Raw genomic sequence first — 14,364 nt, 5'->3', positions numbered from 1 at the left:
AAGTCTTGAGTCTCCCTGTCCCGCCCAGAATTTCTTTCCCACTTTGGAATAGTCCGTTTCTTTGCCTAGTCAGTAGACAAGTCTAAAGTGTCCTGAGCGGAGGGGGGTGTTATGATTATAACCTGGTAAATTTTTGTTTAGAAATTAATAGAACACGACCTAAGAATCTTACTGAATTTTTCATTTTCTCTGGAATTGGTAAATAGGTCACATTTCCTTTTCTTCCGGTTCTTTCAAGAAAGGAACTTCTACCTCCCTTTTTGAGACTGCCAAATGGTTCAGGCTGTTACCGTAGCGCTTAACGGGAGACTGCGAGAGTGACTGCCATGTTGGACCGAGCCAAGTTGTTTCCCTAAATGGGGGATCCAAAGTTGTAGAGTATTTGATCTAAAGAATTAAGCGGCATCAGGACAGAAAAGCCTCTTCTTGTGTCCTAAATGGAGGTATTTAACACATTCCCAGACAGTCTGTGTAGCTCTGAGCTCTCACAGGCACGCCGTGAAACACGAGGGCGTGGGACCGTTCCCCTCGCCGTCGGCCCGTTGGTACGGTCCTTTCTCCAGGTCGGGCGCACATGGCCTGCGAGTAGGAGCCGGCGGGCCCTGCGTTGGCAGCTGGGAGAGTCGGAAGTTTGTTGGCGGCTAGACCGGGGGAGTAGCGAGAGCTGAGCGGTGGCGCCAAGGCCCATGCAGGACGCGGAGAACGTGGCGGTGCCCGAAGCGGCCGAGCAGCGGGCTGAGCCGGAGCAGCAGGCCGCCGAGGAGGAACCGGAGCGGCCTGCGGGGCCCGGGGCCCAGGAGGCGGCGGGGGCCGCCTCCGTGCTTGTGCCAGAGGAAAAGGGGGAAAAGGACGCCGCCGCGGGAACGGTAGCCAAGCCCGGGCAGGAGCCCGAGGCAATCCCGAAGCCTCCCGCGGAGGACAAGGCCGCCGGCGAACCGGCCGACTCGCCACAGTCCTCGTCCCCGCCGCCGGGGGAGCCGCAGGCGCCGCCGCCTGAGAAGGTTCCCGAGCCCAAGGCGCAGCCCCCGGCGGCTAAGGAGGAGAAGCGGGAGGAGAAGGAAAAGGAGGAAGACGGAGGAGGGAAAGAGGAGGAGGAGGAGAAAGAGAAGGAGGAGGCCCGGGGGGAGAAAGGAGACCAGGGCAAGGAGGCCGTGGCCGAGCCCAGGCGCCTGGAGAATGGCAACGAGGAGGACGAGATCTCCTTCAGCGACCCCGAGGGTTTCGTGGACGATATTAGCGAGGACGGTGAGAGCCTGGGCCCGGTGGGGATGAGGGGGAGGGCAGGAGTCCCCTGGGAAGGGCGGGTCTCTCCCTACCCCCTACCTTGGATTAAGTAGCAGCCTTTTCCCCTTCGGGTCTCTAATGATCACAGAACAGTCCCTTTTCTGCTTACAACCCCCGGTATCGGAACAATTATCACCATTTTACTAGTGAGGAAACTGAGGCATGTAAGTGATGAAGGTTACCAAGTGCCTCTTTGTGCCATGGACTTCTTTGGCAGTCTGGTGAAACTTACTTATAACGTTTAGTAAAGTGATAAAGGAAATCAATCGTATTGAAATACAATTGTCAATTTACGTTTAAAAAAAAAAGTTTCGCAAGTACAAGTTAAGTATCTCAGTGGTCTAGAGCTAGGGTTCGAACCAGATGCCAGGTCTCACCCCATCATTTATTTTTCTCCACCTATTCGTTGATTCAGATTTCTGTTGGTGGAGAACCTGGTATGTATAATGAGTGAATGGGAGAAGTTGGGGGTGGGGGGAGTCAGGAGGACCTGAGCAAGTTATTTTCCTGGTCTGAGCCTCAGTTTTTCATTTGTAAGAATAGTTACATCACCTGCCTCACACTGGCAAGTATCAAATAAAATAATGCATATACAGCACTTTTCCCCAATTCTTTAAGTTCTGTGGAAGTGGGAGCTTTATTCCATATTGTAATTTCTTTGCCCTTTTTTTGAGAAAACAGAGAAAGAGATCCTTAAAAATGCTACTGGTCTACACAGGTGTGAGTCAAAAATACCCAAAATATAGTAGGTCAGTGTTCTAGGAATTTCTTCCCCTTTTACAAAAAATAATAAATACATTATGTGTTTTACTAACAGGGCTTTGTAAGGTTGCCCCTACTTTCAAATAATTGGGTATATTTGCTTTGCTGTATTGTTAGTCTCTGGGTTTTATGATGGATGCTTCTTTTCCAGGGATCCTCAGAACAGTTCAGTTTTAGGACTTTTTCTTAATTTCCCCATCCACTTAGATAAGATGTTAATTGACACATAGGAAACCTATTAATTTCAGATATCCTCAGAATTGTTGGGGAGGGGGGGAGTTGTAAATTGGCAGCAAACTGTCAGCACCTACCCAGCTAATTAGCTTCTCTTTTAAGTTCCATAAAGGATGTCTGGTAAAATAATAATTGGTATTCACACAGGATTTTGTGCTTTCCTTAATATAAGTTTGAGAATTACAAACCTTTAGGTACAAATATTCCCATTTTACAGATGAAGAAACTACAGTAGAGATCAGATCATTGTAATTAAGAATTAGAAGGGGAGAGTATGAAAGTAAGGGTTATAGAATTTGAGTTTAGATCCCACCTATGATATATATATTTTTTTACCTTGAGTAAGGTATTGTATTTTTCAGGGCCTTGGTTTCCTTATCCATCAAATGAGAGGATTGCACCAGATGGCTCCTGAAGTCCTTTTCAGCTCTAGATCTATGATTCTATGTGGTGGTCCAAATCCCAAATCTGCTACTAAAATACCTGTTTGATTTGAGGTGTCTTTGCCTCCATGGGCTTCAATTTCATTGTTTTGAGGTCCTTTCTACCAATTCCCAGTCTCCTTGGTTTTTTTTCCCCTGGTTATACAATTTTAAAACTTTTTAGTTACATTTCCCATTTAACAAGTTTTTATGTTCTCCCCCAGGAAAAAAAGAAAAGAAAAATCAAAACTTTATAACAAATATGTCTAGCCAAGCAAAATAAATTCCCACATTGGCCATGTCCAAAAAATGGACACATCTGCATTTTCAGTTAAGCACATCTTATCTTTGGACTTCTGGAATTGCTATTTGTCATTGCATTTATCAGAGTCCTAAAGCCTTTCAAAGTTGTTTTTCTTTATAATCTAATAACACTTTTATTTTATAGCTGAGGAAATTGATATTCAGAAAGGTTAAATGGCTTCCTCAGTCACCTAATTAGCAGAGATGGGATTCAGATTCATATCTCCTGTTCCTTAAATCTATTGCTCTTTTATCATGCTATGTCTGACTAAAATGAAAAATAATAACCATACGCCTTTTTTTTGCAGAAATACACATCAGGAGGAAATTCTTCATAATACATTAAAAAAAATTTTTTTTTAAGTGAGGCAATTGGGGTTAAGTGACTTGCCCAGGGTCACACAGCTAGTAAGTGTTAAGTGTCTGAGGCCGGATTTGAACTCAGGTCCTCCTGACTCCAGGGCCGGTGCTCTATCCACTGTGCCACCTAGCTGCCCCAATAATACATTTTTAATATTCATGAATTCATTCAAGGTGTAGATAGGGTTTGACAAAGAATCTGTAGCCAGGACAGCAAAATAATTGTTGAATTGAACAACTTAGATTTGAAATAACCTTGAGCTTTAATAATAGCTAGCATTTATCCCTTGAAGTTTGAAAAGTACTTTACTTTTTTCAATCTCATTTGTGCTCCCCTTATCCCCATTTTATGTTGAGGAAACTGAGGCAGACAGGTTAAATGACTTTCTAGTAAGTGTTTGAGTTTGGATTTGAACTTGAACTCAGGTTTTCCTGATTCTAGGCCGGGCAGGCATACTTAGCCTAGTGGATCATCTGGTCCAGCCTTGTGTAAAAGAGGCCCTGCTATTTGTTAAGGCCCAGTTCCATGTGCATGGAAACAGCAGTCCTTTGAACACAGGTCCTATGGCACCAAGTCTCCTGCTCTCTTAGTTTTTTGGTTGTAATTACTTCTCCCTGGGCAAGTGCTTTAAGTGGGTTGTGTGCATGTTTCATGTAAACACTTTGCAAGCCATAAAATGCTTTATAAATGCTAGCTAATTATTATTCTTATCAGAGAAACTGCCAGTTCTGACCTGCTCATGGGCAGTTCTCTTCTATACGTCTTATACCAAACACATTTTCAGAATTTTGTGTAGTTTTTCATTTGAACTTTTCATTGGCCCTTCTTAAAAAACATTACACATTGTTTAGTAGCAACATCCTGAGACTTGATTTATTTCTTGATAGGTTAATTTCATTGCACTTATATCTTTATCTGTAACCATTCTTTCCATTTTTTCTACTGAATCTAGTGCTTAGTTAATAAGCAAATAGTAGTCAAGCTTTTAAATCTAAATGTTTTCCTTTTAACTCATTTTAAGTCTTTCTTTTTAACGCATCAGTTAGAAATTTTCCTTCTCTTTTTCTGAAGCCATGTAGGAGGATAGTTAATCAGGTAGTCGTGCTTATAATGATCAAGGACATTTGTTAGGGACTCGATCTGTGATTTCATTAATATAGGGAACTCCAAGATCAGAAAATTCTCTACCAAAACATGTTAGCACCTATACAACTAAAGACTTATCAGCCGGGGCTCTTAAACATTTTGGGGTCTTGTACCCCTGTGGCAGTCAGGTGAAGTATTTGGACCCCTCTCAGAATGTTAATCATAAAATATGAAGGAAACAAGTTGCATTGAAATACAGTTATCAAATTATTTAAAAAACACACACGCATGTTCACACAGGTGAAGAATGCTTTTCTTAGAGTTACCTAGACCACTAAGAAGTTAGACTTTCCCAGAGTCACAGAGCTTGTCTTTGTCAGAGGAAGGAGTTGAATTCAAGTCTTCTTCACTTTGACGTGAACTATTCATTATGTTCCACTTTCCTCTCTTCACAAAGCTCCCTTTTTTTTTTTTCCAACTATGAACTACTTGTAAAATGGTAGGTACTTATAATGAGACATAGGTCTTTATGATTGTGGAAGGGATTGCATCAGTTTTTATAAAACCTGACTTGCGTAAGATGCAAACCTTATAAAAGCAGAGCAGCCTTAACAGGCAATTTAATTGTATAGTATGTGAATTGTAAAAATAAATCCAAGGATTTGATTGAATTTTACATGGTAAATGTACCAGTCACTTCTTTAAAACTGAGATTTTGATTTGTAGCATCTTTATCTCCTACTTCTCTATTCTCTGCTCTTTGACCTTTATTTTAGCCTCCTATTAACAAGTTTTAAATTTAGATTAATAGTCTTAGAAATCATTTTTAAAAGGTTAATTTTTATTATCTATCTTGAAAGTATTTGGCTGCTCTTTAGGAATAAAGAAAATTGCATTCAGTTCCTAACCGATGTTTTTCTTTTGTAATATGCCCTTGTTTTTTACCCTACTCATCTTCTAGAAATGTACTTGCAGCCAGTCTTTTTTTTCTGACCTCTGTGATATTTTGTATATTCAGATGTTCAGGGTTATAAAGAAAAATTAGATTGACTATAGCTAAGTATTTTTATGATAAGCCATTATTCTTATAATGTTGTTTTAAAGTATTGTATAATGCCAATTTTGATAGGTTTACTAATTTGTTAAGCTGAGCCCCTAAATAAAAGCTATTGCTGGAACTTTGATGGGTGATGTCATTGTTTGGCAGGCCCCTCTTCTAGTTCAGAGGAAGATATCTTATAGTACCAAAGCATACAGGCTAATGGGATTCTTATGCTTAGGACTTGACATTTCAATGGTATTAAGACAACACTTGTTTCTTCTGCACACTGGCACAGTCCATTCTATTAATCCACTAGAAGTAGAATATATTATGAAAAATGTTTAATGAGAAAAAGCTATTGTGGGATAGTAAAGTTAATTTGTACATGGAGATAGCTAAGTGGACTACATAATTTATTGAGGATGTTGCCAACCCTGTGACTTGAGGCAGCCATATTCCATTTCCACTTCTGATATAACACATGAAAATTTACAAAACACTTCACATACACTCCCATTCTATTCTTGTAAAGCTATTGAGGTAGGTGTGACACATTATTATCCCCATTTTTAAGTGAGGAAGCTAAGACATTTGTTGACTTCCCCAAGATCACAGAGCTAGAAATAGGATTAAAAAGTAAGCATTGCTTGACTGACTTCTTTTCTACTACCATTACTTTGGGGATAATGTTTTTAAAGTCTCTGAAAGTTTAAGGCCTGTAATAGTTTTGAGAGCTATGAAGGGAGGTTAACCATTTTAAAGCTCATTAACTAATAGGTGATTGATTACACTGAAGCCTTCTCTCCAAGCTAAACTACTTACTGAGCCTCTCTTCACTTTTGCATCTCTCCTTAACAAAAATAAGTTTTATCAGTGCTTTTTGTTTTTGCCTTTTTATACTGGTGTCATTTTCCAGTAATTTGCCTCCTAATAGAATCCTTCCTTCTTTGAAAGAAAAATAATTAATACCAACTATCAAAGCAACCAGTCTAAATATATGCAGAATTTCTCAACATATACCACTACTCTGCCAAGAGTTTTCCCCAAACTAAGAATACTCAGCCACATTTATTTTGAATTTTGATGTATTTCTGTTGCTTTCATGTATGTTATTGTTATTTTTGTTCTAACTTTTACTTGCTTAGCTCTATGTGGGTTCATAAAGTTTTTCCTACATTGGTCCAAATTCATCATTTTCTTCATGTCTTACAGCAGTATAAATTTCCATTACTTTTTATAAACCACACTTTGTTTAGCCATCTCCCCAACTGATTGTACTTTGGTTCTAGTTTCTTTTTCCTTCCTCTTTTTTTCTCTCTTCCTTCTCTTTGCTTCTCTTCCTTCCCTTTCCCATATTCTGCCGTCTCCAAGAAATGAAGCGTTTCCCTCTAGACTAGCTATGATTTGAAGCTGAAATCGGTTTTTTGCATTTATTATACTTTTTGAATGAATATTAGTGTCTCCTGTACTTGTAAGTTGAACATTTTGTACTTCTTTTGGAAAATAAAATTTAGGTTCTTTTTATATGTAGCCTTAGACAAACTTTTTTTTTTTTTTTTGCGTGGCAGTGGGGGTTAAGTGACTTGCCTAGGGTCACACAGCTAGTAAGAGTTAAGTGTCTGAGGTCGGATTTGAACTCAGGTACTCCTGAATCCAGGGCCAGTCCTTTATCCACTGCGCCACCTACCTGTCCCTAGACAAACTTTCTATAAGTAAGTTAGTGCCCTTGATTAAAAATAAGTTTTTCCTAACACTAGACTTAATCTGTAGACTTAAAGCTGTACATTAAGCATTAAGTAGAAGTTGGCTCAAATCAGAAACTGATTTAACTTTATAGAAATAATAATACTGTGAGACTAAAGCCCTTTATTAGGCTGAAGAGAGCTTGTCTTAGCCTAAATTAACAGCAAGGGGTACGTGTCGTAGTCATTGTCAAGAAAGTGTGAGATTATATAGATATAAGAAAATTTCTGTTACACAGCAAGAATTCTATATAACAAACTTATGTGCATGTTTTGCCATGTGACTATGTAATATGTGTAATAACAGTGCTTTGTTGATCTGGTTACAAAGAACTCTACCCTGAATTCAGGGAAAATGCTTTCTTTGACCCCTTTTCCCTCATACATCTGTTTTATAAAGAAAGTGTTTGTATACCTGTTGCCTTATAGGTAAGGGTGGGACCAGCCATGTTGAAGTAGCATAGACCTTACCATTCCACATCTCCAATGTGCCAGTGCCCTCCTCGTTTTTCTCCTGATGAAAGACCAAAACCAAAGACAGAATAAAACATTGAGTAACTGGGAGTGTGGTGGTATTTCCATCATGCTTTCTTTTCCACTATTAAGTTGAAAACATTATTTATGATTAACTACATAATAAATTTTAAAATAAAGTGTTTCTGGGGCGGCTAGGTGGCGCAGTGGATAGAGCACCGGCCCTGGAGTCAGGAGTACCTGAGTTCAAATACGGCCTCAGATACTTGACACTTACTAGCTGTGTGACCCTGGGCAAGTCACTTAACCCCAATTGCCTCACTAAAAAAAAAAAAGTGTTTCTTCTTTGTTATGTAGTCATTGAGAATGTGATTTCTACATGTGTAAGCCTTAGAACCAAAGACCACACTATAGCATATGATATCTCAAACCTTTATAAACCTTAGCTAGTGGTTTCACTGCAACATAGACTTTTTTCCCCCTATATTTAGCAAGAGAAAGTTCGAAATACAATTGGCCTATAGAAATTCAGAATGTTAGTTTTTTCCACAGGCTCTTGTACCACATTTGTGTTACTTTCCTGTTTCCCTTTTCTCTTCCTTAAATCACATTCCTTATCCTTTTCCCATCATTTTTGATGAGCTAATACAATGTTATGACTATTTTCTGTCCTGAGAAACTAAATGGGAGATTGGCTTTAACACAATCATAATTCCTTGTTTTGCATGTTTTAAGGTCTTGAAAATAGTAATTAATAATTAGAAATCTTTTTGTTCAGAGTATAGAGTTTGTCACTATTGGAAAAATTTGAAAAGTCTGGTGGAAACTAGAAATAGACCAGTTTGTAGCCATATGCCAAGAGAACCTCCAAATGGGTTCATGATTTGGACATAAAGGGTAACATAAGTGAATTATAGGATCATGGAAGGAATGATCTCTGGGGATAGGCAGAGAGTTCATGACAGATTAAATAGAGAGGACCGCAGAAGGGAAACTGGACAAGGAATTCCAAAAAACTTAATAATTAGTAACTGATCAACACAGTGACCAATTCCAAAGGACTTGTGATAGAAATCTGCCTACCTCCTGATAGAGTGGTGACGGACTGGGGGAGCAGACTGAGGCATCTGCTTTTTTTATTCCTCCCTTCCTTCCTTTCTTCCCTTCCTTCCATGACTAATTTAAGAATTTGTTTTGTATAACTATAGATGTTTTTACAAGCTTTGTTTTTCTTACCTCTTCAGTAAGTATGAGAGTGGAGGGGAACAGAGAATTTGGAATTTAAATTCATAAGTTATTTTGACTTTTAAGTTCGATGAATTATATTCCATTGAGAGAGAGAAAATGTGTATGTGCTTGCACGTATGCACACGAGGATCCTTTTCATGCTTGGTAACTGCATATCTTAAACTTTTACAGAATTGCTGGGAGATGTCCTCAAAGATAGACCACAGGAAGCTGATGGAATTGATTCTGTGATAGTGGTGGACAATGTTCCTCAGGTAGGACCTGATCGACTTGAGAAACTAAAGAATGTCATCCACAAGATCTTTTCCAAATTTGGGAAAATAACCAATGATTATTACCCAGAAGAAGATGGAAAAACTAAAGGGTGAGTAATGAAAAAGGTCAATTTTCCTTTTCAGGGTTACCTGACAAGTTGTAATAATCATTGTTTTATCATGCTTCCTCCCCCGATGCGGTCCCCCCCCCCCCCAAAATCAGCCTGCCAGTGGGATAGAGGTGTGAATTATCAGTGAACTTGTTCATCACAAGGCAAGCTGCTAGAGAAAGAGAGAAGGAAATAACACTATGGGTCTTGAATTTTGATCATGTGAACTGGTTGATCTCTTGCAAAAATCCAGTTACTATTTTGTTTTACTGCCATCACAAGTCAAATTCAATTCTACAATTGAAGCATTTGGCCACAAATCTTGAGAAAAGGCTTTTAACAGAAATGCAAGTTGGATGTATTTTAGGAAAGCTAAAAACACAATTTTATATTTTTATAAGAAAAATCTATCCACTTTAAAAAAGAACAGCAAGAAACACGGGTTTATGCACAGCATAACAGCCCAGTATTTCATAGTGCCATTGAGAGGTGAAGTAAATATAAGTAATTCTGCTATCTTTTTTAAAATTAAATTTTTTTTTCAATCAGCAAAAGTCTACCTTCTCTCCCTCCTCCCCCCAAATTGAGAACAAAAGAAAAAAACATCCTGTTTTGCAAATGTGTAGTCGAGCAGATTTCTTTACTGGTCATGTCCAAAAGGAATGAGACAGAAAGAGAGGAGGGAGAAGAGGAATATATCTTATATATCATATCAGCCTGCTAGTGGGATAGAGATGCAAATTATCAGTGAACTTGTTCATCACAAGGCAAGCTGCTAGAGAAAGAGAGGAGGAAATAACACTTGGGGTCTTATTCTCTATTCTTACCCCTCCTGGTCTTTTGCCCCTCTTTCAGGAGTGGAGAGGGGGGATAGCAAGTTTTTTCCTCTGAACTTGTGGTGCGTTGATCAGAGTTCCTGAGTCATTGTATAAATTATCCTTTTGATTCACTCTGTATCAATTTGTGTGTGTCATGGCAGAATTCTTTCAGGAGTTGAGAAGGGGGATAGCAAGTTTCTTCCCCTGAACTTGTAGTACATTGATCAGAATTCTTGAGTCATTGTATAAATTATCCTTTTGTTTCATTCTATATCAATTTGTGTCATCCCAGAATTCTTCTGAAATCACCCCCTCTAAGAGTCGGGCTAAATACAGGACCAGTCTTGGTTCAAGTGGTAAAATTTGAGGAAGCAGTAGAGAAAGGTAAAAGAAATGCAGCTAGCTGACAGAATTTTGAGAGAAATGACCGGTAACCATTTCTATACCATAATGAAAACTTTCTCTTCTTTGGAACAGCTTAAAAGGTCTACTAGCTGTTGGTTGTGTTGGTCATGTTGTTAGGGTAACACATCTTAGTTATTTTACCTGTGATCAGGTTGGAATTTATGTTTTGGTTAAGGGATTTCTGCTCGCTGCTTTGGATTGTGGTTTGTTAGATTTTTTCTGCCTATGGGAGACATCAGACGAGTATATACCTTGTACCTAATCTTTAGTGGGTTTTATCCATAATGTTAAAAGGATTCCAACAAATGTTTAGTCTCAAAGAGGTTTAGTAATATGTCAACACATGCAAAAGACTATAGTTGTACCAACTACTTTTCTTTTCTACCTCTTATATTTGTACAGTTACATTTTCCTGGAGTATGTCTCCCCTGCTCATGCCCTGGATGCTGTTAAAAATGCTGATGGCTACAAGCTTGACAAACAGCATACATTCAGAGTAAACCTTTTTACTGACTTTGACAAGTAAGTACCAATTTTTGGCCATCGCTTTCTTCACATGAACATACTCATACAGTTCTGTGATTTAATCAATGAACTCCAGTATTACATTATTTTAATAATGGGTCACTGTCTTTTTCAGATATATGACAATCAGTGATGAGTGGGACATTCCAGAGAAGCAGCCCTTCAAAGACTTGGTATGGTGTTTTGTTTTTAAATTTAGCTCCAAGGGGTTAAAAAAGCAGTGCCCAATATCTAAATGCTATTTTCGAAATCCTTCAGAACTCTGAGAAAACAAATGTCATTAAACATGTTTTGATAATTTATTGTAATTAAATTGGAAAATAATTTTTTTGTCTCACTTTATTATTCTAGGGAAATCTACGCTATTGGCTGGAGGAGGCTGAGTGCAGAGATCAGTACAGTGTCATCTTTGAATCTGGGGATCGTACGTCCATATTCTGGAATGATGTGAAGGATCCAGTCTCCATTGAAGAAAGAGCGGTGAGAGTCACCTGCTCTGTGATTCTCAGAGCAACAGTATAGGGAACCTGCAGGACCCCCAAAGGATACCTATTTCACATATCTCTAAATTTGGGCTTTTGGATAGAGACCATGGCTTTTCACATATTTGTATGCTGCTTAAAACCTTTTTTTAAAAGTGTCATCATGAAAGTTAAAGGATAATACCCCCATAACTCATCATTATGGTTTTCTTCTGCCAGAGTAAATTGGGTCATAAAAATGAAGGTAGGACTGAGCCGTAGTCTTTAGTTTAGTTGTTCTCTCTTTTATGTGATTGTTTTTTCTCTTTTGTTTGTTAATGTTGGTACTGATTTCCACAGAGATGGACAGAAACCTATGTGCGCTGGTCCCCAAAGGGCACCTATTTGGCTACATTCCATCAAAGAGGAATTGCTTTATGGGGGGGAGAAAAATTCAAACAAATTCAGCGATTCAGCCACCAGGGGGTGCAGCTTATTGACTTCTCACCTTGTGAAAGGTATGCTTTATAAGATCTGCTAAGATTCATTTCAGTGCTGTGGAGTCTTGTGCTTATTTTTAATCAAATGAGAAATCAGCTCTTATTTCAGTCAGTATTTTATAAAAGTATGAGATCTTGGAAAGGAAAATAAAGTTACATGAAAAGGTTTGGATGTAAAAGAAAATGGAAACAGGTGAATCTAAAGTTCAGGTCCTTTTCAATACAGGCTATCATGGTCAAAAAGTAGTCTGTTCAGTGTCTTGCATATTTAGGAGGAAGCTCTATATTTGTTACAGTTTCACTATTTTTTCCTTGTTTTTTTTACCCCTTACTCTTAAGTGCTTTCTGTGTGGCAGGCACTGGGCTAAGCACTTTATTATTTATTATTTTATTATTATTTTTTTAGTGAGGCAATTGAGATTAAGTGACTTGCCCAGGATAACACAGCTAGTAAGTGTTAAGTGTCTGAGGCCGGATTTGAACTCAGGTACTCCTGACTCCAGGGCCGGTGCTCTATCCACTGCGCCACCTAGCTGCCCCTACCCCTTACTCTTGTTCTTCTGGTCCCACTATTATATTAATACTCACTTTAGAAACACTTTGACTTGGAGTCAGCTGGGAAATTTTCATCTTAACTTTCCTCTAGCATTTGACATTTTGCTTTCTCCTGGTTGACACTTTTTCTTCCCTTAGCTTCTTTAATACTAATGTTCTCGCTCTTTTTTCTTCAGTGGTGGTTCTTCTTTCTCCCATCCCTTGTGTGTGTTCTCTAGGCTCAGTTTTCCATCTCCTGCTCTTTCTACTTTCACTATCCCATGTTGTTCATCATCTCATGGTTTCAACTATTACCTGGATGCTAAATGACCCCCAGATTGGTAACTGGTCCCAACCTGTCTTACGGCTCACTTTGCTTATTTAATATCTTTCTTTCATTATACAAACAGCTAAATATTTTATTCATCCCTTTTGTCTTACTTTTCCCACAATAAAAACAGCCATATTCTCTACCTGCTCTAAGCCACCATTTGTGTTATGCAGTATGACTGATTCAGACACAGTTCACTTATGTTTCAGTATGGAATGTCATTTGAATGTTTATGTTTGTATAGAATGAGATGATTAGGTTGTTGGCACAGTTTATACATATGGGGGGCATTCTAAGTAGTGTTAGAGGCTTATCTAAGCATAGGAAATAGGTAGAAATAAGAGTTACGTGGTAAGATACCCCACCATGGTGTGGGGTCATTCCCAAATTTAGTTTATCAGGCCTTAGTCCTACCAGGAGAGATACAATCACTGAAGGTATTACCCCAGGCTATCTTGGGCTATTTCTGTCACTCTTCTCATTATGTTTTCCTCTTTATTTTGCCATCCTGTTATGAGGGAACAACTTGGCTTAGGTTTTTCTTGGTATAAACAAAACAAACAGGTGTTCTAGAGATAGAAAACAAACATGTGAATAGTCAGGCCTCTAGGCACTGAGATTCCCCAGCTGGCACAAGCTCGGGATGTGAATCATATCTGACCATCATTGTGTTTACCTTGTTAGTCTTGTTAATTTCACATTATCAGAGGTATGTGAGAATTTCTTTTCCCTTGGCTCCCAGGGCATATACATTATTTTATTTGGATTTCACTTTTTCTTTTTTTATCATCTTGACATCAAAGGAGAAACATTTTTCAACTGTATCACTTAGCACCTAGAATGCCTGCTTAGAGCTCTTAATCCAGTGGTTGTGGGGCAGCTAGGTGGCACAGTGGATAAAGCACTAGGCCTGGATTCAGGAGGACCTGATCAGGTTCAAATACGGCTTTAAATACTTGACACTTACTAGCTGTGTGACCTTGGACAAGTCACTTAACCCTCATTGCCCCACTAAAAAAAAGAAATTTTAAAAAATCCAATAGTTGTGATTGATTGCTGAAATGAGAACACTGCATTTGAGCTACTCTTGGGGCTCTAGCAGTCACTCTACCAGTCGTTCCCTATGTACTTATGCCACTTAATAATTAACCTCAGTCCCTTTCTCTCTCACTTGGGGGTGGATAACAACACCTGCAGAGAAGTTTAATACAGTGATCTTTCCTTTTCTCTCTCCTAGGTATCTTGTTACCTTCAGCCCTCTGATGGACACACAGGATGACCCTCAAGCCATAATTATCTGGGACATTCTCACAGGACAGAAGAAACGAGGATTTCACTGTGAAAGCTCTGCTCATTGGCCCATTTTTAAGTAGGTTCAGTATTAAAATCCCAGCTGGCCTTTCATTAGACTCTATAATTGTAGAACTGACAAGGAGTAATGGCTCTGGTTTTTATTTTCATTTGCCTA

The 14,364-nt window shown here is 38.9% G+C and overlaps 1 protein-coding gene across 1 annotated transcript in view; it reads left to right on the top strand.

Moving 5' to 3' along the window:
- The first annotated feature begins 553 nt into the window (after positions 1 to 553).
- The window catches only part of EIF3B (eukaryotic translation initiation factor 3 subunit B), a 32,275-nt gene continuing 18,464 nt past the window's right edge, over positions 554 to 14,364 (top strand). Inside the window, exons 1-7 of the mRNA XM_043973052.1 lie at positions 554 to 1,245; positions 9,130 to 9,322; positions 10,948 to 11,067; positions 11,186 to 11,243; positions 11,422 to 11,550; positions 11,892 to 12,049; positions 14,134 to 14,265. Of these exons, the coding sequence (XP_043828987.1) occupies positions 687 to 1,245; positions 9,130 to 9,322; positions 10,948 to 11,067; positions 11,186 to 11,243; positions 11,422 to 11,550; positions 11,892 to 12,049; positions 14,134 to 14,265 (1,349 nt within the window). The 5' untranslated portion in view covers positions 554 to 686. The remainder of the gene's footprint in view (positions 1,246 to 9,129; positions 9,323 to 10,947; positions 11,068 to 11,185; positions 11,244 to 11,421; positions 11,551 to 11,891; positions 12,050 to 14,133; positions 14,266 to 14,364) is intronic.

This window comes from Dromiciops gliroides, chromosome 1 (genome assembly GCF_019393635.1).
Source record: "Dromiciops gliroides isolate mDroGli1 chromosome 1, mDroGli1.pri, whole genome shotgun sequence".
In the NCBI taxonomy this organism is placed as follows: domain Eukaryota; kingdom Metazoa; phylum Chordata; class Mammalia; order Microbiotheria; family Microbiotheriidae; genus Dromiciops; species Dromiciops gliroides.
This window is presented reverse-complemented; position numbering and strand designations above follow the sequence as displayed.